Source organism: Apiospora hydei, assembly GCF_038363865.1.
Source record: "Apiospora hydei strain CBS 114990 chromosome Unknown utg000009l_segment0_segment0, whole genome shotgun sequence".
Lineage (NCBI taxonomy): Eukaryota > Fungi > Ascomycota > Sordariomycetes > Amphisphaeriales > Apiosporaceae > Apiospora > Apiospora hydei.
Genome location: NW_027117368.1, coordinates 6,244,890 through 6,267,131, shown reverse-complemented (window position 1 = coordinate 6,267,131; position 22,242 = coordinate 6,244,890). Strand labels below are relative to the sequence as shown.

The following is a 22,242-nucleotide window of genomic DNA, read 5'->3' as shown; positions in this document are numbered from 1 at the left end:
CCGCCTTTTGTCGTCTCCTCTCCCTACTAGCACCGTTTCCGACGTCGATTCTTTGCCGTATTTAGAATTGGAAGCGTGTCCTACTTCCTGCACCTCCCCGTTCTTGTCTGACTTTCCCCAATCTAAGGTTTTAATCAGCGTCGGTCTCGCAGTTATTTCCTGCTTGCCAATCGCTCTCTTTTCTTCTCTTCAACCTCACGCTCGTTCCCTCCCCCTTCCTCTCTCGAACCCCACGTCCCTTTCGGCAAAGGGGCGAGAGTTTCGGTCTATCTGTTCTTATGCGACGCACATCAGTCTCGTTACCGACGAAGCAGGTTGCTCGCGACCCTCACGAGAAGCCCGGCCGCTACGATACCAATTACGGACAGCACCCGCACCGCGGTGAAACCGGCATCCTGGAGAAACTACCGCCTGCCGGGATGAATTCAGCACAAAAGGCGCGGTGGTTAAAGACCACCGCGATCGTTGTGTTCCTCATCTTCCTCTTCTACTACTTCTCCCCGAGGGGCGCAGACATCTACACCGGCGAAGTCGCCCCTTCGACGTCCAAGGGCCAGACTCCCTCTGACTCGTCATACGGCACCGATCGATGCACAAAGTCCGTCTCCAAGGACAAGCCGATTATCCAATATGTCCTCATGATCGACGCCGGTAGCACTGGATCGCGCATCCACGTGTACAAGTTCAACAACTGCGGCTCTACCCCCGAGCTGGAGAAGGAGGAGTTCAAGATGACCGAGAAGAGCGTTGGTGGCTTGAGCAAGTATAAGGACGACCCCATTGCCGCCGCGAAAACCTTGGATGATTTGATGGCTGTTGCCATGCAGACCGTCCCCGACAAACTGAAGTCGTGCAGCCCTGTCGCCGTCAAGGCGACCGCTGGACTGCGCATGATTGGCGCCGAGGCGAGCGACAAGATCCTCGAGTCTGTCCGAAACCACCTCGAGAAGGACTACCCCTTCCCCGTGGTCTCTCGTGAGGAGAATGGTGTCGCTATCATGGACGGTTCTGACGAGGGTGTCTACGCTTGGATTACGACCAACTACCTGCTTGGCAAGATTGGTGGCCCCGATCAGAGCCCCACTGCTGCCATCTTCGATCTCGGTGGTGGTTCTACGCAGATTGTCTTCGAGCCTACCTTTAAGGGAGCGGCTAACGGCGGTATGCCTGAGAAGATGGCTGAGGGTGACCACAAGTACAAGCTTGCTTTCGGTGGCCGTAACTTTGAGCTGTACCAGCACTCTCACTTGGGCTACGGTCTGATGGCTGCTCGCAACTCCATCCATCTCAACCTGATCGAGGACCTTGCTAAGGGCCAGACCGGCAACGCTTGGCTCAGTCAATCCATTGTGAACCCCTGCATCAATGCTGGCCAGTCTGATACGATCAAGGTCGATCTGGGCAACGACCACGGTGCTCTGGGCAAGGGCAAGATCGAGGTGAACATGACCGGCCCCGCGACCCCGGCCCCGGCCCAGTGCCGCAGCATGGCTGAGCGCATTCTGAAGAAGGAATCTGCTTGCGCGCTTGCGCCCTGCTCCTTCAACGGTGTCCACCAGCCTTCGCTCGCCAAGACCTTCGCCAAGGAGGATGTCTTCGTCTTCTCCTTCTTCTACGACCGCCTCAAGCCCCTCGGCATGCCCGACTCTTTCACCCTGCGTGAGCTCCACGACCTTGCCAACACGGTGTGCGGCGGCGAGAAGTCCTGGGAGGTCTTCGGCAGCATCCCTGGTGCCATGGAGGAGCTCCGTGACCGCGGCGAGTACTGCCTGGACCTGAACTTCATGATCGGTCTCCTCCACACTGGTTACGACATGCCCATTGACCGTGAGGTCCGCATCGCCAAGAAGATCAAGGGCAATGAGCTGGGTTGGTGCCTTGGTGCTAGGTAAGCCAATAATTCCCTCCTTAAAAGATCTACCGTGTTGAATCATTGCTAACTAATCGCGTTTTCCAGTCTGCCTCTCCTGGCTAAGAACTCCGGATGGAACTGCAAGGTGTCCGAGATTCACTAGGAGGATCTTGAGCACGATATATTAAGATAGATATTCCGCATGCGAGCAATATTACATATCTTAGAAATGAAGGATAATGACAGGGAGGGCCGGGTACGGACTGTAACGAACAAAAAAGAATCATAAGTTACTCACGTTCGAAGAGTTCAGACGTTGTGTGGCCGGCGTTCTTGGGTTTCTTATTGTATAAAAATACGGTGCAACCCCGGGTGGGTTTCCTGGTTTAGAGAGAGGTCTATAACCAAGGAACGATGATGTACAGAGAACGAAATTATTCGTGACCCAACCAAATACCAACATGATGAAAGAAGTATACAATTTGTCTCGACATTGTAATGTGAATCTGATATGGGTATTATTGATTTTATAGAAGCAAGTGATCTATGGTATTACGTATTTGCACTATTACTATAACGCCGAGGCCACCAACCCTATGACATCTTCCACGACGTCCTCGGGCCCAATCCCCTCCAGCAGCTGCTCGACGGCAGCCAGGTCGCTGCCCCACTGCATACTGCGCTCCTTGTCGGGCGGCACAATACGAATACGATGCAGGTAGATCTTCTTAGCCGCCAGCACAACGAGGGCGGGTGTTACGTAGTCGAGACCATGCAGCGCGGCGAGGCTCTTGACCAGCTGGTCAAAGTACTTGGTCGCGACGGGCGTGATGCCGTTGCCGCTGCCGCAACCGGCCGCCACCGCCCGGTGCATCCGCAGGTGCGAGATGATGTTCATCTGGTACCGCAGGACCTCGATGTCGACGTGGACCTGCCGGCTCGCCGTCGCGAGGGCGGCGATGTCGCCTTCGGTGAAGTTGGGGAAGGGAGATGAGTAGGAAGGCGGTAGGTCGGTGCGGATCGGGTGCGGCTGTGCCCGGCTTTTAGCCGATTTTATCGTCGCGGCTCGGGCCAAAGACGGTTGTGCTGCCGCTGGTGCTGCCGCTGGCGCGGCCTCGTAGGGGTTACTGCTGGGTGCGGCGAAGTACTGCGCTGACGACATGCTGCCTCGTAGACTCCGGCGGCGGACGACGCTTTCGCCGCTGAGGCTTTCGCTGCTGCTGTGGTAGATGTCGCCCTCGTAGTCCCTCATCGAATCGGCGTCGCCGTTGACGTTGTTACCGGTATCAGGGTTGGGGTTGTTCTCGTCTCGGTCGTCCAGCCGAGCGAAGCCGTCCTCGGGGTCGTGCCAGTGCGCTATGTAGAAGAAGTCGTTGAGGTGCTCCGTCACCCGGGCCTGGCCCGCGCTGTCGGCGCCCAGGACGGCGATGAACAGGAACTGCTTGGGCACGGCCTGCACGCTCGTGCGCGTGAAGATGCGCCGCGTCCGTAGGAGCTCGAGGGCTTGGATCTGCACGGCTTTGGGCGCGCGGTCGAGGTTCCGCGCCAGCACCACGTTGGCGATCTGCGGTTGGGTGTGCGAGCCTCCCGATTGGTAGTGTTGGTTGTGGGAGTAGGATGTAGCCGGTAGGGGCGTGAGGGCTCGTAGGCCGCCGCCCCCGCCGTTGCTATTGTTGTGGTGATGGTTTGCGCGCGTGGAACGGTTGTTGTTATGGAAGTAGGAGTCGTTGGTTCCCTGCTGGTGGTTGCCACGCGTGAGGACTGGTGAGGATGAGCGCGAGTTGGCCGATGCTGTCGGGGACTGGGGGAGCAGGATGGAGGCGGCGAAGTCGTCGAGGGTGGTTTGTGCAGTGCAGTTAACAACGGCGGATTTGAGGTTGAACGTTTGAGCGACGACCTAGTTGGTAGCAATACGTTTCTTCTGTCAGCTAATGTACTCATACGTCGCAAGGCATATTATAAAAAAGATATAGGGGGCCTTGACATACCAGTTGCAGTTCCTCGACCAGATCATCCAGGGACTCGGGCTCGGTGCTGATGATGCAGTGCTCACGGCTCATGAGACAGAGTAGTGCCGCCAGATCCAGGTCGCCTAGACCGTGGATCTTCTGCAGCAGTTCCTCATCCGCCATTGTAATACTGGCAGAGGCCTCTCAATGCCATTGGTCTGCGCTGGAGGAACAGAGAGGCAGCGGGACGGGAAGGAAGATGGGTTTAGAAGCTGGTCCCGTTCGAGATGACGTTGGGGGGACTTTAGCCCCCTGGAAGCCCACGCGCACCACGGAGTGTCCCGCTAAAGCCCGCCCGATCAGTTCTATGGGTCCTGCCCCGTCGCTAAACCTCAACCCTGGTGCCATGTCGACTTATATCAACGTCAAAATACTGCTACATAGTGTGCTGATAATTCGCCTGTACTTCATTCGATTATGAGATTGAGCGAGTGGCCGAGAACAATAGGAACGTATCTTTCGCTCCTCTCCGATTTGGTTTGGAACAAGATAGGAAAAGAAAGTGGAGGCCAACCCTTCTGTGTGGGCACGCAATATTACCCCTGATTCTTGACGTCTTCTCGAGCAGGAAGAAATTCCAGTCACCGATGATGATGATGATGAATTCAAGGCGATGCCTAGGCGTATGGAGACTGTATATAAAACAAGTATCTTTTGACACATGAGACCCCTCTTCGGTATCCAAGGTTCCAACCGCATCAAATCCTACTCACTAGCCATCAACAACCTTTCCAGAGCAGCACCCAACGTTGCGTACTTCTCAGTATACGTTGCAGCATTCTTTTCGTATAGGTCTCTATCGCGTAGGTATAGCGATGCTACCTCTGGGACAAATGCATCTTCGGGATAAGGGTCGCTGAGCAGAGCCATGGTGCAGAGCACGACCTCTCGCGTTGACCACATCGCCGACCAATCTTTGCCCAACATACCCAGGCAGATCTTTCCGGCATGGTCAATATTGGGGTGATATATCTTCGTTAAAAACGTTATCTCCATTGGCACCCGAGGATAGTTGGGGCCATATACAACACGAAGCTGGAAGATCCCAGTTCTATAAGGGCTTTGGGGCGGTCCCTCGAAAGTGACGATAGCGGTAGCTGTAGGATTGGACGCCTCAGCTTTGAGGATTCTCATACTCATGGATTTTTCGTTCAAAAATTTGGTTTCGTTCCGCACACGCTTCCAATTGACACCGAGTCTGGCCGGCTTGCGGACATACTCCTGAGTGTTCGCCTGCGCGTCCAGCAGCCTGATTGGTCTGAGTTGGAGGCCCCAGTCGTCTTCCCCTAATGAGACCTTCTTGGATGGCTCTCTCTTTGAGTTCTCGTTACTCATGGCAGGCTGTGTTGCCGCATCGGAGGCCAATTTGCTTGAATTTGCAGATTCCGAGGACGAAGAAGCCATGCCGTTCGAGAGCCCATCTCGAACAAGACCAAAACAGAGAATACACACGAACAATAGCCCAAACTAACCCAGCGCACCAAGTGTGGCCCCAATTTTCTCGGCCATCGATTGATAGTTGGGCGATGATATTGTAACTGATGAGTTTGAACGGGTAAGGGACGGAAAAAAGATAGGCGCCAACAGGGAGTTGGATAGGAAAGGGTAACTATTGCCATGAGATACTGAAAGACCGATCGAGGACACAATCTTCTCTTCTTTAAAACTAAAATTCAGTCGAGCAAATATGGATGGGCAAAATACCACCTGATAGTTTTATCAACTGAGGCAAATTTATGTTGCTAATATAAGGCAGACCCGGCAGAAGGAGTCGGCAAGCCTACAACGAGCAGATATTGGGTCGCAACGTCTCACCATTTCCATCGGTTTCTCATTCATAGTGTAATAACTTTTTGCGAATGAATCGGTATTGATACAAGGTTCTGGCTTTCTTATGGTAGGCTCCTTTTTAACACCCTTACATCTGTAAGGCTTGCTATTCCACGCAAAAGCAACTGTGTAGACTGCGAGATGTGGGCTACACAGATTGACTGTAACCACTACACATGAACGGATGAAGTATCACGCTCACTTGGTTGTGGTTTTAACCGCTCGTAGGCTCTAGGCATTCCAATCGTTCTCCGTACCCTTCCGTCCCTCTTTACCGCTGTGGTGATAACGATACGTCAGTAAAGGTAATCTCGCAATCGTTCGCTTACTCTCCAGTGTGAAGTACCATGTGTCCTGCTACAAAAACTACACCACGGTGAGATGAATGAGGGATAACTCACGAGTTCCAGAACTTCTTGTCCACCTTGTCGTCGGCGGCGGTGGACGCGCGATCGTGCCGCTGGTCGAAGTCCGCGTTATGCCGCTCGACCTCCTGTTTTTGTTCCTCGCTCAGCCCCGGCTTCGCTCCAGGGATGCTCTGGTTTATGATTTTGGGCTGGGGGGAGCCCTTGCCCTGGGGGCCCTTGAGTGCCTCACCTCCCTTCCTGGCCGACTGCTCGCCGCCGCCGACGCTGCCGCCCGTGGGGCTGGAGCCGGTCTCCTTGGCCTCCTTGGACCGCGAGCCACCCGACGATGCGCTTGCGTCCGCGGGGCTCTTGGTGTTTGCCTTGGTGGGTCCGCCGCCGGTGCCCTTGCCGACGTCCGGGGGCGAGGGACCGGGGTGCTCTGCGTTCTCTTGCGCCTTGGTGGCGCCCGGCTGGCCCTGCGGGTCCTTGCTGTCGTCGCCGTAGCCTTGGGCCATTGCGCGGGGTGTGGTTGCGATGCTGCGACGGTATACCACCGACCGCGTGGTAGCAGCGGGGCTCGGTGCTGCTGCGCGAGCTACCCTGAGGGCATTGGTGATGCGAATTGCGACCATTGTGATGTGTGTGGGTGTAGGTGGTGTGTAAGTGTTTGGTTATGTAAATACGGATTGGGTTCTTCGTCCAATGTATGTCGATTTTTCAGAATTGAGATGAAGAGGAGCTGATTGAAGTTGGTTTTGGAGAAACAGACAGAGTAATGTCGTGTAAGTGATGTCTGCGGAAGTAGCTGTGTGTGGTGATGGTGTATGACATCATGAGCGGTACAAGTAAGGAGCTTGAACTGTAGGCGCGCCTGCACTTCGCTCGATGCATCCATGATCGCTACAAGCCCAGGAATTCGGGGCTCCGTTGAGTGCTGATCTAGGATCATTCTCTCCGCATATCGAACGCCAAGTGTAAAAGTTTCTGGGGACCATGATGACGGATATACAATTTGACCTTGAGAGATGGCCCAGAAACCGAATGCACTTGAAGTACTTGATTGCCCTTCTACCTAGCATAAAGAAGATGCAGAGTCGGCTTGGCCCGACTTCTATGCATTATTATTATTACTATTTCGTTGCCATTTTTGTCTGGAACTACTCCAGCGAATCGTGTCTTGTGACTGGTATGGCCTGGCAGTCTGTGGTTGCAGTTGTGGTTGGGCGCTGTGCAGGACCCAACAGATGTCACCTGTAATCTCGCCAATAGGATACCCTTTGGTAATGAACAGGCGGATTCCAGCATACCGATCAACATTAGGTGACACGGCATGCTACAGTAGAGATGAGAGACTCGTTTCATCCCCAGTCAACCTTTATTAGAGAGAAAAGAAGCAGTGCGTTCTCAAGCTTTCCCAAAGAGAGGCCAGCCACATGAACGAGTACATCGTGTCTCAAGCCGAGTCTCTTTCAGGTTACCTCGGTCGGTATCTACCTTGAGTTCTCAGAAATACGCTCACTTAAGTGCGCAAAACCTCGAGCCATTGTGCTCTCAGTAAGACAAATGGGATTCGTTTTCAATACCTGTATAGACTTCTTGTTGTAATCAAATGCTTATAGCATTGCTACAATGATGTTGGGGGAAATATAGTGGCAGTCATCAATGCCCGTTCTCTGACTCGAGAACAAACAGCGAGCTGCAAGTGGCCAGCCATCCATTGTGTCTGGCCCTTTGGTGGATGTAGGCTGGTCAGTTCCAGCTAGATTGCGCTTTGAAGCTGGGCGCTCGGGCCATTCATTGTCCTGTGGTAGGCGTGCCTGCATTACATCTGCTCCTTGCTCCTGTACCCCAACGCGGTGACCGCTGCTGAATGGAGTTGCTAGCAGGATGGAGCAGGCCTGAAGCGATAAGCCACCGCTATCGATGATTGCATAATAAGTTGTATCAGCCTGCGCTTAGAGCTCCCGACCGACCTCCAATTTATCTGATAGCTGCTATCCTCCAACCTACAAACCATCAACAACAACAAACCCGTCACCCCCGACCTCATTCGAACCCCGCGAGGTTTTCAACAGACAAACCACGGGCGCATATTCCTTGCGCTCTATACACCCGAATCTCGTCAACCGCAGCGCATCGCTCCGGTCGCTAGGCCGCCCGAAACATAAGCACGAGGGACTTAGCCGCCGCCAACCTCAATCTTCATCATGGCTTCTAGGAAGAAGGTCCTCCTGAAGGCATGTCGACCTCCGATCTTACTGGCTTTTCGCAGGACCTCAACAGCTGACCGATCAAATGCAGGTTATCATCCTCGGCGATAGCGGTGTTGGCAAGACCAGCTTAATGAACCAATATGTCCGTCCCCTCTGTCCGACCCGCCGCCCCCAGACCCGCTGTTCCGACCCTTTGCATATTGAGGGGATATATCTGTACAGTCATACTGACTGTACTGTCGTCATTAGGTCAACAAGAAGTTCAGCGCCAGCTACAAGGCTACCATCGGTGCCGATTTCCTGACGCGCGAGGTTCTGGTCGATGATCGCCAGGTGACTATGCAGGTAAGACGACTCAAACGGGGATAATGGGAGACGCCATCGCCCAAAACACAGAGCGTATGTACTGATTTGGAAAACAGCTCTGGGATACCGCCGGCCAAGAACGATTCCAGTCTTTGGGTGTTGCGTTCTACAGAGGTGCCGACTGCTGCGTGCTCGTTTTCGACGTCAACAACTCCAAGAGTTTCGAGGCATTAGACAGCTGGAGGGACGAATTCTTAATCCAGGCATCGCCTCGTGACCCGGAAAACTTCCCCTTTGTAAGTCTCCTTTCGGCTTTCTGAGGTAGGGGGCATCTGCTAATGTGAACAACAGGTCGTGCTAGGTAACAAGATTGATGTCGAGGAGAGCAAGCGGGTGGTGAGTTCCAATATCGTCCTTCTTGACTCCGATGTCGTGGCTAACTGTCCATTAGATCTCCAGTAAGAGAGCAGCAACCTTCTGCGCCTCTAAGGGTGACATTCCCTACTTCGAGACCAGCGCGAAAGAGGCTATCAACGTCGAGCAAGCTTTTGAAGGTAAGTTATTGTCGTTCTCCATCCCTCCCAACACCTTTTGCTGATATTTCTCCAGTTATCGCACGCAACGCTTTGGCACAGGAGGAGTCCGAGGAGTTCAGCGGCGACTTCCAGGACCCCATCAACATTCATATTGAGAATGACCGGGATGGATGCTCCTGCTAAAGGAGCTGTATAGTCGAGGTGGGATTGAAATACTTTCTGGGACCTCGTTGGGCTGTGCACGGCGTAATTGGTTTTTAGCGGCGTTCATAGCACCTCAGCTTCGCCCAAGATGACTCCTGACATGGTTCATCCGCCGCTGCGGTGTAGCATATATCTGCATTTGAACTGCATTTCCTTACCCGTCACAGGTTTCATGTGCAGTAGCTTTTTCATGGTGACCAAAGATAAATGCTTCTTATAGCTAGGCGTCGTACATGTACACAGCGCTGTACGTACTGCCAACATCCAGCCAAATCCATGCGGATTATAGGTACAAGGCTATTGCGGGTACTAATCAGAGAAGAACAAGTCCAAGTCTAGAATCTCTCATGAACACTGGGGAACAATACGAAAGTGCCGAGTATCAAACTCCGAAGCCCGGCAGGTAATATATACCATGATGTAAATAGGATGCTTGAATTGGGAAGACCTTGAGAGACTGACCTACCACATATTTATCTGTCACATGGAGGAATAAGTGTCCTTGGGACTTTTTCCAAATAGTAGACTTCAAAGTACTTCGAGATGGACAGGTCTCTGTCCGCAGCAGAAGTGGCAGACTCTGGCCTCCGACCTTCGCATACCCTACGCACTCTACCCCCGGATCACTACTATAGTACAACAACAACTACAATGGAGAAGGTCGCTGAGGCTCCATCTAAGTCTCCTTGTCCATGTGACAAAGTAGGAGAAGAAGCAGCTGTTACCCCTGCTGGTCTACATCCGCAGCACCCGGCGTGATATCTCCCCGCTGTATACCGACCTAGAGAAGACTTCGCCGAGTCGGTCCCCTGCGCCCTCCTCGCGCAACTGTTTTCCGCGGGTCTGGACGACGGGTCCGCTGCTGGCGACGGCGGTCTGAGGCGCGTACAAGATGCTCTGGTCGCCGGGCCTAAGGTATGACCTGGCCTTTCTAAGTATGTTGAACGAGATGGCGCGCCGTCGGCCTGATGCTATCGGTACCGAAAGGGCCTACCTATCTCATGGGGTTTTCCAGTGGGGGGGCCAATTCGCCCACCGTCTTCTGTGCCTGTACTCGGAACGCCTGGCGGCTGTCGGCGTCGACGCACCGAGTCGGGTCACGAGCTTGACGGATGCTAGTAACTGGCCCAGCGGCATCGCGAACACGGCGGGCGCTTTTCAATGGCCGCGGGGTGGACCCGCGCCGGGTGGCGCAAGTGCCCGTGCAACTCGTCGTCGTGGGGGAGAGGGTGTGGGCCTCGGGAGATGCACGGGGGCCAGTCATTTTGGGACTGGGTCCGGCAGATGCGACGACGTGTCAGGAGACGACGCAGTCTCATTACGTTGTCAGCTCTTCGAGGACTGCTGGGGGCGAAAGCGGCGGCGGCACAGAACTACCGCCTTTGCAACAGGGTCGCCTAGACACAATGAAGCAGCTCCAGGCGCAGTGGGCTGAGGCCAGCATCGAAGCGCGGCCGGATGTGGTGCCGGGTGCGGCCCATAAGGCGGGAAAGGTGCGTGGATGCGTATTGAGATTCATGAGGTCTTTGATGGAGCAGGGACAAACGACTTGATACTATGAACCAACATCTACTGACTGTATCCAATCACTGAATCCTCAGTCCAAGCTAGGGGCTTACACGACTCATATGCCATTGTTTCGTCGACCATTCGGGCAAGTTCTCATTGGAAGGACTATGCTGAGATCGGGCAGCTTGCATGTGAGTAGCAGCACAACGATAGATAGTTAAATCATCGGGTGGCCTTATTCCCACATAGCTACTGCGCAGTTCCACGACTCCACAAGTCACACTTGCCGCTTTGCCGTCGGCCAGTATCCAGGATGCGCCAATACCTTCGTCGTAGCCAACTGATAGTGACCCTTTCTGGTATTAGCTTCGACTCGGCTGGAAGAAGGATTCGCTCGAGTTGCAATGGGCACGAAATGCGCTCGTTCATGGGTGTAAAGCCCTGCTGAAGCTTCGCTACAGCTGGAGAAGGAGATATCATCCTACATCACAAGCCACCAGCTGAAGCAAGTGACCAGATGCATAAGTAGCCGGCAGAGTCTAAGGCGACTATCTCTTTATCCAAGGCAAGACCAGATCTCGCAATCAACAACGGTCTTCATCCATACATAGTTGCCGAGCAATGAGGCGTTGCGCGTCTAAGTGTGTCGGATTTAGTGGGCCTCTCCGAACGGCCCCTGTAAAGGCCGCCTCCCAAGGCCTCCAGGTGCCAGGAAGCGAACCATTTGTACCCTTCTGTGATACTCTAATCTCAGAGACGACTGGCGTCATTTGCTGATTACCTATTTACACCTTCACCAACTCGAGTCGAATTGTTGCAACCACTTGCCAGTTCATCCCATCTTCCGCCATCTACGTCCGCCGACGCGCCAACTCTGGTTCTGGTTATTTCCGCTAGGGAAAGAGATATTTCGACCCATTTGAGCCGATGCTGCTGCTGCCGCACCCGCTGTCGTCCAAGGCCATCAGACGAACCCCGTGCGATCGTTCCAGCAGCGCCGTGACATAGATTCATTTCCCCCTATTGTCCCCAGTGTGCCCAATTATTTTATTCTCCGAGCTTGCGACTATTTACAGCAAGTGTCACCAACAGAAAGTCCCAGAAGCAACAGCAAACAAAATGTCTCCAGTAAAGTCGTTGTCGCTGGACGACGACCCAGCCTTCGCATGGGACGACCCGCCAAGCCAAAGATCTTCGAATTCGTTCGAGCTCATGGAGGAGACACCACCGGAATCCATAACCTCGAAGCACAATGGCGCGCCATTGGGGACGAAGCGGAAATCAGGGATCGCCAAGTTCGCGAGGAGGACGCTGGGCCTCGCGTGCCTGACGGTGACAGTTTTCCTTTGGACAGCTTCCAATTTTCTCGCTAGTGTGAGTTGCCATCCATTGATCAATCGCTCTCCAACCTTGCGCGCAGCAATGGCAAGAAGCTAACCAAGATGTCGCAACGAGTGCAGTACATTTTCTCAGACCATACGTACGACAAGCCGTTTTTCGTCGTCTACATTAACACATCGATATTTGCGATTTCTATGATACCCATAACGATCAAGTACATTATACAAAACGGTGGATTTGGCCATGCAAAGGCCGTGGCGCAACAATGCTGGGACGAGAGGTCACTCGCGCCGCTCGATGGGCATCAGGGAAAGACGCAGGCAGACGAGGGATATGATGGGACGGCTGGCGAGCGGCTCCTGGCGGACGACGACGAAGCCGATATCGAGGCGTACGACGTCGCCAACGCGCTGGCACAACCGGAAGATAAGCTCACGTTCCGGGAGACGGCGCGGCTGAGCCTGGAATTCTGCATGATCTGGTTCTTCTCCAACTACTTCGCGTCGGCCTGCCTCGAGTACACGAGCGTGGGGAGCGTGACAATCATAACGTCGACGAGCAGCGTCTGGACACTCGTGCTGTGCGCCATCATGAAGGTCGAGAGCTTCACGGTGCGCAAGCTGGTGGGCGTGCTGGCCTCGCTCGCGGGCATCGTGCTCATCTCCACCGTCGATCTGTCGGGCCAGGATAATGACGAGGACCGCGGCAACTTCCCGCACAAGAGCCAGCGGCAGATCGCCATTGGCGATGCCATGGCCCTCTTCAGCGCCGTGGTGTACGGCCTGTACGTGACGGTCATGAAGTTGCGCGTGGGCAACGAGAATCGCGTCAGCATGCCGCTTTTCTTTGGCATGGTGGGGCTTTTCAATATTGTCTTCCTATGGCCACTTTTTATCGTATTGCATGTGACCGGAATTGAGACGGTGAGTTCCTCTGTTTCCACGCTTAGGGGGAAGAAAAGAACAACTGCTGACACACTGCCACCACAGTTTGAACTGCCACCCAGCAGCAAGGTTTTGATCATTATCATTCTGAACTCGATATCCTCCTTCCTTAGTGATATGTCGTGGGCTTACGCCATGCTGCTCACGTCGCCGCTACTTGTGACGGTGGGCCTGTCGCTCACCATTCCCCTCTCCCTGATCGGAGAGATGATCCAGTACCAGCAGTTCTCGAGCTTTCTGTATTGGGTCGGCGCCGGCATCGTGCTGCTCTCGTTCCTGTTCATCAACCACGAGAGCATAGACGAAGACAAGCAAGACAAGCCCGTGCAGCTAGAAGGCAGCATCCGAGCGGCGGAAGTCTGAAGCTCGGGGCGGCGGCGATTGCGCATTTCCTTTTCTTTACAAGGGGCTGGTAAAACCCGATCTGATTCCATCCATACAAAGGGCATCTAGGGACTTTTCGGGATCGCATTGGGATACATCGGCGTTAAGGATTACCTGGGGTCTATCTGTAAATATCATGTGTGAACAGGCTAGAATACATGGAACCACGTTTAACAGTCTATGTAGGAAGGGATATATGTGATTACCTAACAACGCTTTTCATTCCTGACAAGACATCGGCATTTCAGTATGATCGTGGGGTCGCATGTCGCCTATCTAAGTAGGCATATTGGTTACCTAATGCACGTCAGCGGTCAGCAGTTGACTGGATACGATCGTCTTTGCGTATCAGCCGTGACTTCGATTGGATGACTGGAGCCGGGACTATGTCCGCATGGGCTAGAATGGCCCGAGAGATGCGTCCATCTGCATCCATTACCAATTTATTGGATCTTGAAAGGATAATACATAACAAAAAACCCCGAACACACGATGTTGCTGACAGGGGCTCTCCTCTCCCCGTGCATGGTTCTAGATGGCTCTCCCCGCTTCTTTCGTATAAGATGTGAGACGGGGACATTCGAACTACCGAGTCCCGTACGGAGCACAGAAGAGGATATAGAGTTCGGTTCTTCATTACGGCGGTTGGGCGGGAAATATCCACGATATGATTCTAATGCCTGAATATCGCCCGCAACTAGGACTGCACGTGTAACTTGCTTTCTGTTTGGTTATTAAGTGGTGATTGCGTCTCATACTTTCAAAACTCATACTTCCTAATGCATCTCCTATTTCTCTGTCACGGTGATTTGGTTCTGCCTGCACGAATCATCGTGCCGTTTTGCGAGGCTCTTCTCTGAGGACTCCATCTCAAAACGGGCATGCAGATCGCTGTTACTGAGGCAGATCGAGCGATTTGTGACGGGCAGCCCCCTTGGCTAACCTGCATGCAGTAACGGTGTCGCTGGTGTCGCTGCTAAAGGGTTAAAGGCAAGACGGTCTAGAACGTCGGAGGCTAAGGGCGCCGCTAGGGGGTGGAAAAGAACAGCCCCCAGCAGCAGCGGGCTGGGGGCGGGATTGAGAGAGAAAAGAGAAGGGGAGAGAGGGCGGGCTGAGCATGTTTCCGGTCACAGTCACGATATGTGTGTGTGGTATGTTGTATGATGGTCACAACTTGGAAGAAATCATTGAAATCCGGTCGGTATTGAGAAACACACGTAGTTTCCTACGTAGTAACGCTGATCAATTATGGGTTACGTGACGTTTCTCAGCAAGTTCCCAAGTGCGATTATTGAATTAAGCGTTGAGAATCCGCCAGTCGGGGCGTGTAGCCGCCACTTATGACATCTGGAGTGGAGCCACACTGACGAAGGAAATGGCGAATTTGCTAGTATGGACTTTCCCGATAGTCCATCAGCTCCTGGCTGCAAATCCCATCAGTTCGTCCCCCATCCGATGAGCATGTTAGATCCGTTAGTTACATCAGCCCAAGTCAGCCCTTGGCGGCGCACTGCTCGGCGTCACAAGATAGGGCTGGACACAAGATTCTATCATCCCAACCGTCCAGAAAGTTGCTAAGATTAGCAGGTGCAGCCTCGTGCATGACCGTTAAACAGGACGGGCTTCCTACTTGGGAAACTCAGGCATGATGTAACATGTGCAGGTTTCCTCATGCTCCCTTCTGCGTACTCGTAACCTCGTTCGTACCCTATTGATGTCAATAACTCAGCTGGTGCGTGGTAAGGCAAGGCCCTGGGGTAGGGATTAAGGGTCGTTACCCAGTGGTCCGCTTATTCGTACCGACCGGTCCTGAATCAGAAGTCGCCCCTTCTCATCCTTCTCACCATTGGGCGGTTGCGCCTGCCGGTCGGGGGAGTGGCATGCATGCAATCATCCTGGAGATTGATCGGAGGAGTCGTCGGCCTTTCTAATGTTCTTTTCTTCTAAGTACTTATGTGTAAAAGAAAGAGGCGCGATGCGTGGCAGAACGTTTCTTCTTCCACTAACATATCCCCTCGATCGCTGATTCACCTGTAAGGCTACGATTCCCGTCGCTGCACCACGCAAACTATCCTTAGGCTCCCCGGACTACTCCCCCGTCATACCTATCGCCTTCCCACATACCTGCCTCCTTGCCTACTACCTCCTGCACTTGGTCTAGTTTCATCTTCCCAGACTTGGCGGTACCGAACCACGAGAATCCCCTTCTTGGCCTATCGCACACGAGCAGTCAGGGCAACCGCGACTTCTTCCCCCGTGCTTCCCTCATTCCCGGGAGCGGCCGTGTTCCATTACAGCAACAGTTCTTCATTTCCAGGGCGACTGCCACTGCATCCTCCCGGTCACCTTCAGCTCGCTTCTGGGCAGTCTTTTACTGGTAGAGCCAAGCGCAAGGCATCTGTTGTCACTTCCCACGTGTACACCCACTCACTTGGCAGATGAGCAGGTCGGACCTCGTGTGACTCGGAAGTGCACTATCTACTCAAACCTCGACCACATCGTGACTTGAGACCACGACACATTTTTTTGGAATCTGCCTGCCTCAAGACCCCCTTCTACAATTTATATTCAAGCTTCACCCGACGGGTCCTACCATGGTCTGATCCAGCTCTCTCTGTCTCTTATATACAGTTACTCTTGGACCTGCACTGCTTCGTGTACCGTTTTCAACCTTCCGTGGTTGCCTCCCCAATAATGCCATCCAGAATAGAAGAAACAGGTCGGCCGCTCTCCGAAGCTATTAATATCGCGACGAGACCGGTGCATACGCAACTGAACAAGCTTGTCATCTACCGCTTGCCTCTGGCTATCCCCCTCACGTCCAGGACCCGTCAAACTACATTTCCGGACTATTGCACCTTACACCTATATACAACGGCTTCGAATCATTATGGCGGGAGTTTCTGGAAACGCCACAGCCGTCTGACACCGGTGTCGACCCAACTGAGCACTCATGCGAAGTGTGTAAGCCCTCAGCTGCCGTTCATCACAGCCCCCACGTGCTCGACGCACCCCACAAACCAACTCTCTGCTCTCGTATCCACTCGCTTTTACACCATGTTCATACGCCCGACTTGGAGCGAACGGAGGCTCTCAAGGCAGACATTGTCTCCATGACCGGATGGTCCACCGAGCTTCTCGCGGAGCAGCTGAGCGTCGCTGAGGAATCACCTGTTCTTGCCGCATTCTTGATGCGCCTGCGCCAGTCTGTTCGGGCGAGGCCTCATGTCCTTCTGGCTTATGCTTGGGTCCTCTACATGGCGCTCTTCAGCGGAGGGCGTTTTATTCGAGCTTCCCTGGCGCAAGTGGATCCCTCCTTCTGGAACGCCAACTGCCTGTCACTCAACCCGGAACTGCCTCTGCGCTTCTTCACTTTCGACACGGCCCAGGGCGGAGACGAGATCAAATCATCGTTCAAGGAGCGCTTCGCCCAGTCTTCGGGAAGCCTTCTAACCGAGGGCGAGAAGGCCGACGTTGTCGACGAGGCCAAGAAGATCTTCGAGTTTATGATCGAGGTCGTAGGCGAGCTGGACGGTGTCTGCGGCAGTGGGCCCAAGCCCCAGGATGCTAACGCCGACGAGGGCATAATGAGCCGCATGAGCAGACTGCTTGGACTCCGGACGCGCGACAGTGTGGTTATTACCAAGGAGCGGCGGGAGTGGGCCAAGCTATTTCACGCGAGCAGGATCGCGGAGGACAGTGGCAGTGGTAGTAGCGAGAATGAGCGGTCAAACACTCCCAGTCCTACCCGCGGCATGAAGAATCAGTCGAATGGGGAGCATGTTCACTGGGCAGGCAGTACTCGCTCCGAGTGAAATAGACGGGCATCTTGACTGTTGGTGAACCAACAACGCTTAAGTGTGTTGGCTGGGGTCATAGGATCGATGATTAAGAAGGATGGAGTTTGGGAGTTTTGGCATTTTCTATATAACCTATGATACCCCCTACCCTTGAATAACTGCTTGCATCAATAGACACCTAGATAGATCTTATTGACTACGACTATGATGTTCATGGCACGTTCATTTCCAGCAGGTGTCACTGACTCTTGAAGAAGAAAAAGCTGTGTGCCAGTTTCATCCATGCCTTTGCAAAAGCATAGACTGCCAGGTTTCCCCATGTCCTTCATGATGTTGGATACTTGGTTTCATCTGCTAGCACTGCGTGTTCTTGTAAGACGAGAAAAAAAAGAGACCAAAATAAGAAAAAGAAAATAAGAAGGAGAAAAAAATAGATCGTGGCTTGCTATCCTTTGACACTAAACTGCTGTCTTCTTCCATGCCCAGCCCCTGAGACTTTAACCTTCCTCTGGTCTAGGTTTTGGTTCCCGTGCCGATATCCTCTGTATTATTGGGACTCTGCGATGGCGCTGGGGAATTATCACTATTCTGAGTTGATTTCGCATTGCATGACTCGAGCGAGGAAAAAAGGGGTAATAAAGGCAAAAAGAAGGAATAGAGAGAAACCACAGTAATCACGATACCTGAAGACGTTGCAGTTGCTTATTTATAATAGCAGAGTATAATAAATACGTCTATAGTGTATGCTTATGCTTTTATGCTGTATGTACAAACACTGTTCGGGTATCCTGATTCGTGCTGCTGCAAAAACCAACCAGACTCCCTTTTCCGCCCCCAACAAAATAACAAAACCAATTGACAGAACACCGCCAGCGCCGTACGACGCATGAACCCCTTACTTCCACACCTATAACAAATACGCCAAACCAATGCTGCTAAGAAAAACATGATGATGATGCTGAGCTGAAACAATTACCACTCCGACGACCCCCGCATAACCCTGCTGGTAGACCGCTTCGAACTCGTGTAAGCCGGAAGCATCGGATCGACAATGGGCCCATCATCGCCGCCGCCGCCACTCGCCGGGCACTCGTTGAACCAAGTGTACGCCTTATTAGAGACCGGCAGGACCTGGACGAAATCGGCGCGGCCCTTGCCGCCGAGGTTGGCAAAGTTCATGTTGGCGCCGCGCTCGCCGACGCTGGGGTACAGGACGCCGCGGTTCTCCCAGGTGAAGGCGCTGGCGCCGGCCTGGATGCGGCCCTTGTTCTTCATGACGGTGCCCTGGCCCGTGTACTTGTCGACCCAGACCATGTCGGCGCGGCCGGAGTCCTCGACGTCGGCGAAGCGGATGTTGGCGCGGTCCCAGCCCTCGCTGAACTTGATCTGGCCGACGTCGACGAGGCCCGACTTGGTGTTGAGGAGGCCCGTGGTGCGGCCGTCCTTCTCGAGGCAGAGGTAGTCGGCGCGCCCGTCGCCGTCGATGTCGGCGAGGCGCAGGCCGCGGTCGAAGATGCTGACGCCCCAGCCCTGGCTGCACTTGTCGGACCCCGCCACAAAGCCCTGGTACTCGAAGGCGAAGCGGCCGGTGGCCTTGTCGTAGCCGTTGCGCCACCACTCGAGCGCGCCGTCCGACTTGCGCTGCGACAGGACGTCGCACTTGCCGTCGCCGTCCCAGTCGGCCAGGTGGATGGAGCGTCGGTTGCGGCCGATGTTGAACAGCGTCTTGGTGTCCTCCTTCCAGTTGGGCGGGCTGTGCGTGTTGATGTAGAGCTCCGCCTTGTCGCCGGGCGACCAGATCCAGACGTAGTCGTCGGACCCGCTGCCCGTCATGTCGCAGTAGAAAGTGCCGTCGCCCTTGCGGCGCGTGCCGCCCTCGCCGAGGTTCTGGAAGACGGTCACTTCAATTTTGTCGCCTGCGGGCTTCATCCAGATGTAGTCCAGTCGCCCGGAACCGTAGACGCGGCCCAGTTGGATCTCGGAACCGCGTCCGATACCTCCGTGAGTCTGTCCAGCGGAGACCCAGTCGGGAACGATGCCGGTGCCCCAGCCACGCTGGTTAATCCAGCTCTCGATCTGGCCCTGGTCGCCGATATACATCCAGTCAGATCGGAAGTTGCCGCTCAGGTCACCCATGCGGACCATGTTCTTGTTGGGCTTGCCCTTACCGGGGAAAACGACGTCGCCGCCTCCGTCGGCTCGCGCGAAACCTTGCCAGAATGAGACCTTGTCACTCGACCCACCATTTCGCCAGCAGCGAATGTCACCATTGTTCTCCTGAATACAGTAGTCTGCGCGTCCATCTCCATCGATATCTGCCACTAGCACATCACCAGGGCCGTATGACCCTGGGGAAGCCATAACCTCACCGATGCTCTCGAAAGTGGGCGGGTTGCCACCACGGTTGAGCGCCACCGACGCCTGCCCCTGTGCGCCAATACACCACAGATCGTCCAAGCCGTCGTTGTTCAGATCTCCCCACAAGTGCGCAACGTTTCCGGCGCACTTGAACGGCAGGCTAAAGTCCTTGGTCGACGTGTCGTACTTGCCCCCGGTGTTAAGGTAGTACGAGTACTTGTTGGATCCGTCCCCCTGCTTCTCAATCTTGACGAGCTCGTCCGTCTCCGCGCCGCGATCGGCGTTTCCGAGGTTGACAATCTGCGCGAACTGGTATTGGATGGATTGTGAGCTGGGTACTGTAAAAGTTATGCCTGGGGTGGAGCGGTGTCGGTAGTTCCCATCGTCGGCTCCCGTACCTTCGAGTTGCGTCTGCACGGGGCCGCGGCCCGCGACACTGTTGGACTTGGCGCACGACGTCGCGCCGCCAGCGGTGCCCTTCGTCTCCTTCTCATCATCGATGTTGTTACTCGGGGCCTTGATAACGCCTTGAGCCCTCTGGAAAGCTGCCCACCAAGCCGAGGCCATTTTCTTGTAGCCTGCATCGGTGGGGTGGGTTCCTGCAAGGAATCTTTTAGCAAATGTCCATGTAGCACATATAGTCAGGGGCAGCCAGTAGGGGGTGCTGGCTACTTCGCTTCAGGAGTTACCTACCATCGGAGCTGATATCGTTAATCGTTAGCTGCATCTCGGCGATATACACTCTCTTGCTCTCATTCTTAAGAGCTTTGAGCTGCTTGTTGACATCATCAACGCAAGACTGGCGAGTGGCCGACGGCAGGATTGTCGACAAAAGGATAGTAGTCTCCGGGATTTGTTCCAGCAGGAGGTTAATCATATCTTGCATTCGCTTGCCGGCGTTGCCAGTATCGATGTTCTGAAGGCAGTCGTTGGTGCCGGCATTGATCAGAACGAGATTGGGACGCATGCCGGCACTGCTCTTGGCAGCACCGGTAACTTGTGAGATGACCCAACCTGGATGGCCTTCATTATCCTGTTCGTGGGGCGTTCATCTTTAGTATGACCACTTATATCAACACACAGCATGATCTCATGAGACGTACCCTGTCGCTCATAGTTCCATCCTGCTTAGAGCCGACCATGTTCACATTCCATCCAGCGAAACGAAGCTGATCCCGAATGTGCTTCCGGTAGCCATTGCCATCACTGGATTGGATACCTTGGGTGATGGACGCGCCGAGGGGCATGACCCTGAGCCAGAATTTGGCGGCCCTTGTGTTGAGGTCGTTCGCATCGTCGTTTGTATAGGGGGAAGTAATGTTAATCCCCTCTACCGTGTCGGACACTGATATCGTTGTGGGTGTTACCACGTCGGGGGCCCGCGGTGTGGGCGTTGCCGATACACCTTGGAGGATGGCGCTGGCAGCCAGGAAGGCTCCGCCAAGCATCTTCATGGTTGCCAAGGAAGCCATGGGGGCGAGGTAAGGCAAAGTGTAGGAGCACTTATAAGGAAACGAGGACAGGTGATTCTATCTATATACTCGCTTGAGCCATGGCACAACGAGAAGAACGACGACCAACCGCCCGGGTCTACACTCCGTCTTATACAAAGTTCATGGTGATCTTGCTTATTGCAGAGGACTGGGTAGGATGGATCCAGGCAGGCGCATGTGGATCATTATTTTGGATATGCAAGCCATACACCCATACGAGAGTAGACTACTACACGGAGCCGAGCCTCCCCAGCTCCGCCGGGGCAGTACCGACCAGGGGGTTCCCGTGAGGAAAAGGCCAGGTTCCTGTTCCTAGAGCGGGCACTCTTTCTATCCTGCGCTAACAGGAAGCGTATACTCGTGCACAGCAAGCGAGACCCGACGATGCTTTCTCGAGTCCCTAAACAGTCGGCCGGCCCACTTGAGCTCCCAGACTATCAGAAGCGACTTTGCGCCATGCCCGCACTTCGGGCCAGGCTAGAACAGCACATCGTGAAGACTTGTCCGCATGCAGCAGAGAGGCGAAAAAATCGACCGGCCCAGAGTCGCCCACAGACGATCGGGGCCTACCGCGAAGGATGGATAAGTCATGCGGCTGACGGGAACGAGGGGGCCAGAGGAAGACGGAAAGAACGAGAGAAAGAAGACAAAAAGGCTATGTTTAGACCCCACCGCACGTTCCTGTGCCCATCCAGAGTAAGCAGGTCGTGAGCCATCGTGGAATAGTCGGGTGGGTAAATTTGGAGTTGTCAGACAGGCTGGGTGGTCTCAAAAAACAACGAAATCCTAGACACATCAAGGCCAAGGAGGCGGACTGGGACCGTCGTATAGTCATAGACGCATACGGCGGACGCATCTATTGCGCCCTCTGCCCATCTCGCATACATACACGGGCTGACGGCAGATACACAACAGCACGCGCCTTCCGAGCGAATCTGCTGTGCAGATCCAGACTAGGAGATGGGCGAAGAAGCGGCGGCGACGGCGAACTGCAACGATCCAAGTGAAGCAAGTCGGAGCCGGGCGGCGATTTCCTTAGTGTACTGAAGCCATTCGGCTTGGCATCTGCAAGTCTAGGCATCATGCTCGCTCGGGATGGTGTGCCACATTGGGATG

General features: G+C 54.2%; 9 protein-coding genes across 9 annotated transcripts; 4 read left to right on the top strand and 5 right to left on the bottom strand.

The window, feature by feature from the left end:
* Window positions 1-278: 278 nt before the first annotated feature.
* On the top strand, window positions 279-2,015 carry PG997_013785 (guanosine-diphosphatase; the record flags this gene model as incomplete). Its single annotated transcript, XM_066818099.1, has 2 exons — window positions 279-1,888; window positions 1,958-2,015. The coding sequence occupies 2 exons, from the start codon at window positions 279-281 to the stop codon at window positions 2,013-2,015; spliced, it is 1,668 nt and encodes a 555-aa protein (XP_066663791.1).
* Window positions 2,016-2,423: 408 nt separating this feature from the next.
* On the bottom strand, window positions 2,424-3,984 carry PG997_013784 (uncharacterized protein; the record flags this gene model as incomplete). The annotated part of the gene is made up of 2 exons (XM_066818098.1): window positions 2,424-3,749; window positions 3,841-3,984. 2 exons carry the CDS (start codon window positions 3,982-3,984, stop codon window positions 2,424-2,426), a joined length of 1,470 nt encoding a protein of 489 aa, XP_066663790.1.
* Window positions 3,985-4,566: 582 nt separating this feature from the next.
* On the bottom strand, window positions 4,567-5,265 carry PG997_013783 (ubiquitin-conjugating enzyme E2; the record flags this gene model as incomplete). The annotated part of the gene is made up of 1 exon (XM_066818097.1): window positions 4,567-5,265. The coding sequence occupies one exon, from the start codon at window positions 5,263-5,265 to the stop codon at window positions 4,567-4,569; it is 699 nt and encodes a 232-aa protein (XP_066663789.1).
* Window positions 5,266-6,088: 823 nt separating this feature from the next.
* Window positions 6,089-6,670, bottom strand: PG997_013782 (uncharacterized protein; the record flags this gene model as incomplete). The annotated part of the gene is made up of 1 exon (XM_066818096.1): window positions 6,089-6,670. One exon carries the CDS (start codon window positions 6,668-6,670, stop codon window positions 6,089-6,091), a length of 582 nt encoding a protein of 193 aa, XP_066663788.1.
* Window positions 6,671-8,245: 1,575 nt separating this feature from the next.
* Window positions 8,246-9,276, top strand: PG997_013781 (uncharacterized protein; the record flags this gene model as incomplete). The annotated part of the gene is made up of 7 exons (XM_066818095.1): window positions 8,246-8,263; window positions 8,340-8,393; window positions 8,501-8,596; window positions 8,674-8,853; window positions 8,909-8,953; window positions 9,009-9,111; window positions 9,167-9,276. The coding sequence occupies 7 exons, from the start codon at window positions 8,246-8,248 to the stop codon at window positions 9,274-9,276; spliced, it is 606 nt and encodes a 201-aa protein (XP_066663787.1).
* Window positions 9,277-10,291: 1,015 nt separating this feature from the next.
* Window positions 10,292-10,561, bottom strand: PG997_013780 (uncharacterized protein; the record flags this gene model as incomplete). The annotated part of the gene is made up of 1 exon (XM_066818094.1): window positions 10,292-10,561. One exon carries the CDS (start codon window positions 10,559-10,561, stop codon window positions 10,292-10,294), a length of 270 nt encoding a protein of 89 aa, XP_066663786.1.
* Window positions 10,562-11,925: 1,364 nt separating this feature from the next.
* On the top strand, window positions 11,926-13,454 carry PG997_013779 (vacuolar membrane protein; the record flags this gene model as incomplete). Its single annotated transcript, XM_066818093.1, has 2 exons — window positions 11,926-12,180; window positions 12,267-13,454. The coding sequence occupies 2 exons, from the start codon at window positions 11,926-11,928 to the stop codon at window positions 13,452-13,454; spliced, it is 1,443 nt and encodes a 480-aa protein (XP_066663785.1).
* A 2,715-nt stretch (window positions 13,455-16,169) lies between these two features.
* On the top strand, window positions 16,170-17,290 carry PG997_013778 (uncharacterized protein; the record flags this gene model as incomplete). The annotated part of the gene is made up of 2 exons (XM_066818092.1): window positions 16,170-16,194; window positions 16,257-17,290. The coding sequence occupies 2 exons, from the start codon at window positions 16,170-16,172 to the stop codon at window positions 17,288-17,290; spliced, it is 1,059 nt and encodes a 352-aa protein (XP_066663784.1).
* A 957-nt stretch (window positions 17,291-18,247) lies between these two features.
* On the bottom strand, window positions 18,248-21,087 carry PG997_013777 (uncharacterized protein; the record flags this gene model as incomplete). The annotated part of the gene is made up of 3 exons (XM_066818091.1): window positions 18,248-20,232; window positions 20,327-20,666; window positions 20,737-21,087. The coding sequence occupies 3 exons, from the start codon at window positions 21,085-21,087 to the stop codon at window positions 18,248-18,250; spliced, it is 2,676 nt and encodes an 891-aa protein (XP_066663783.1).
* Window positions 21,088-22,242: the final 1,155 nt, after the last annotated feature.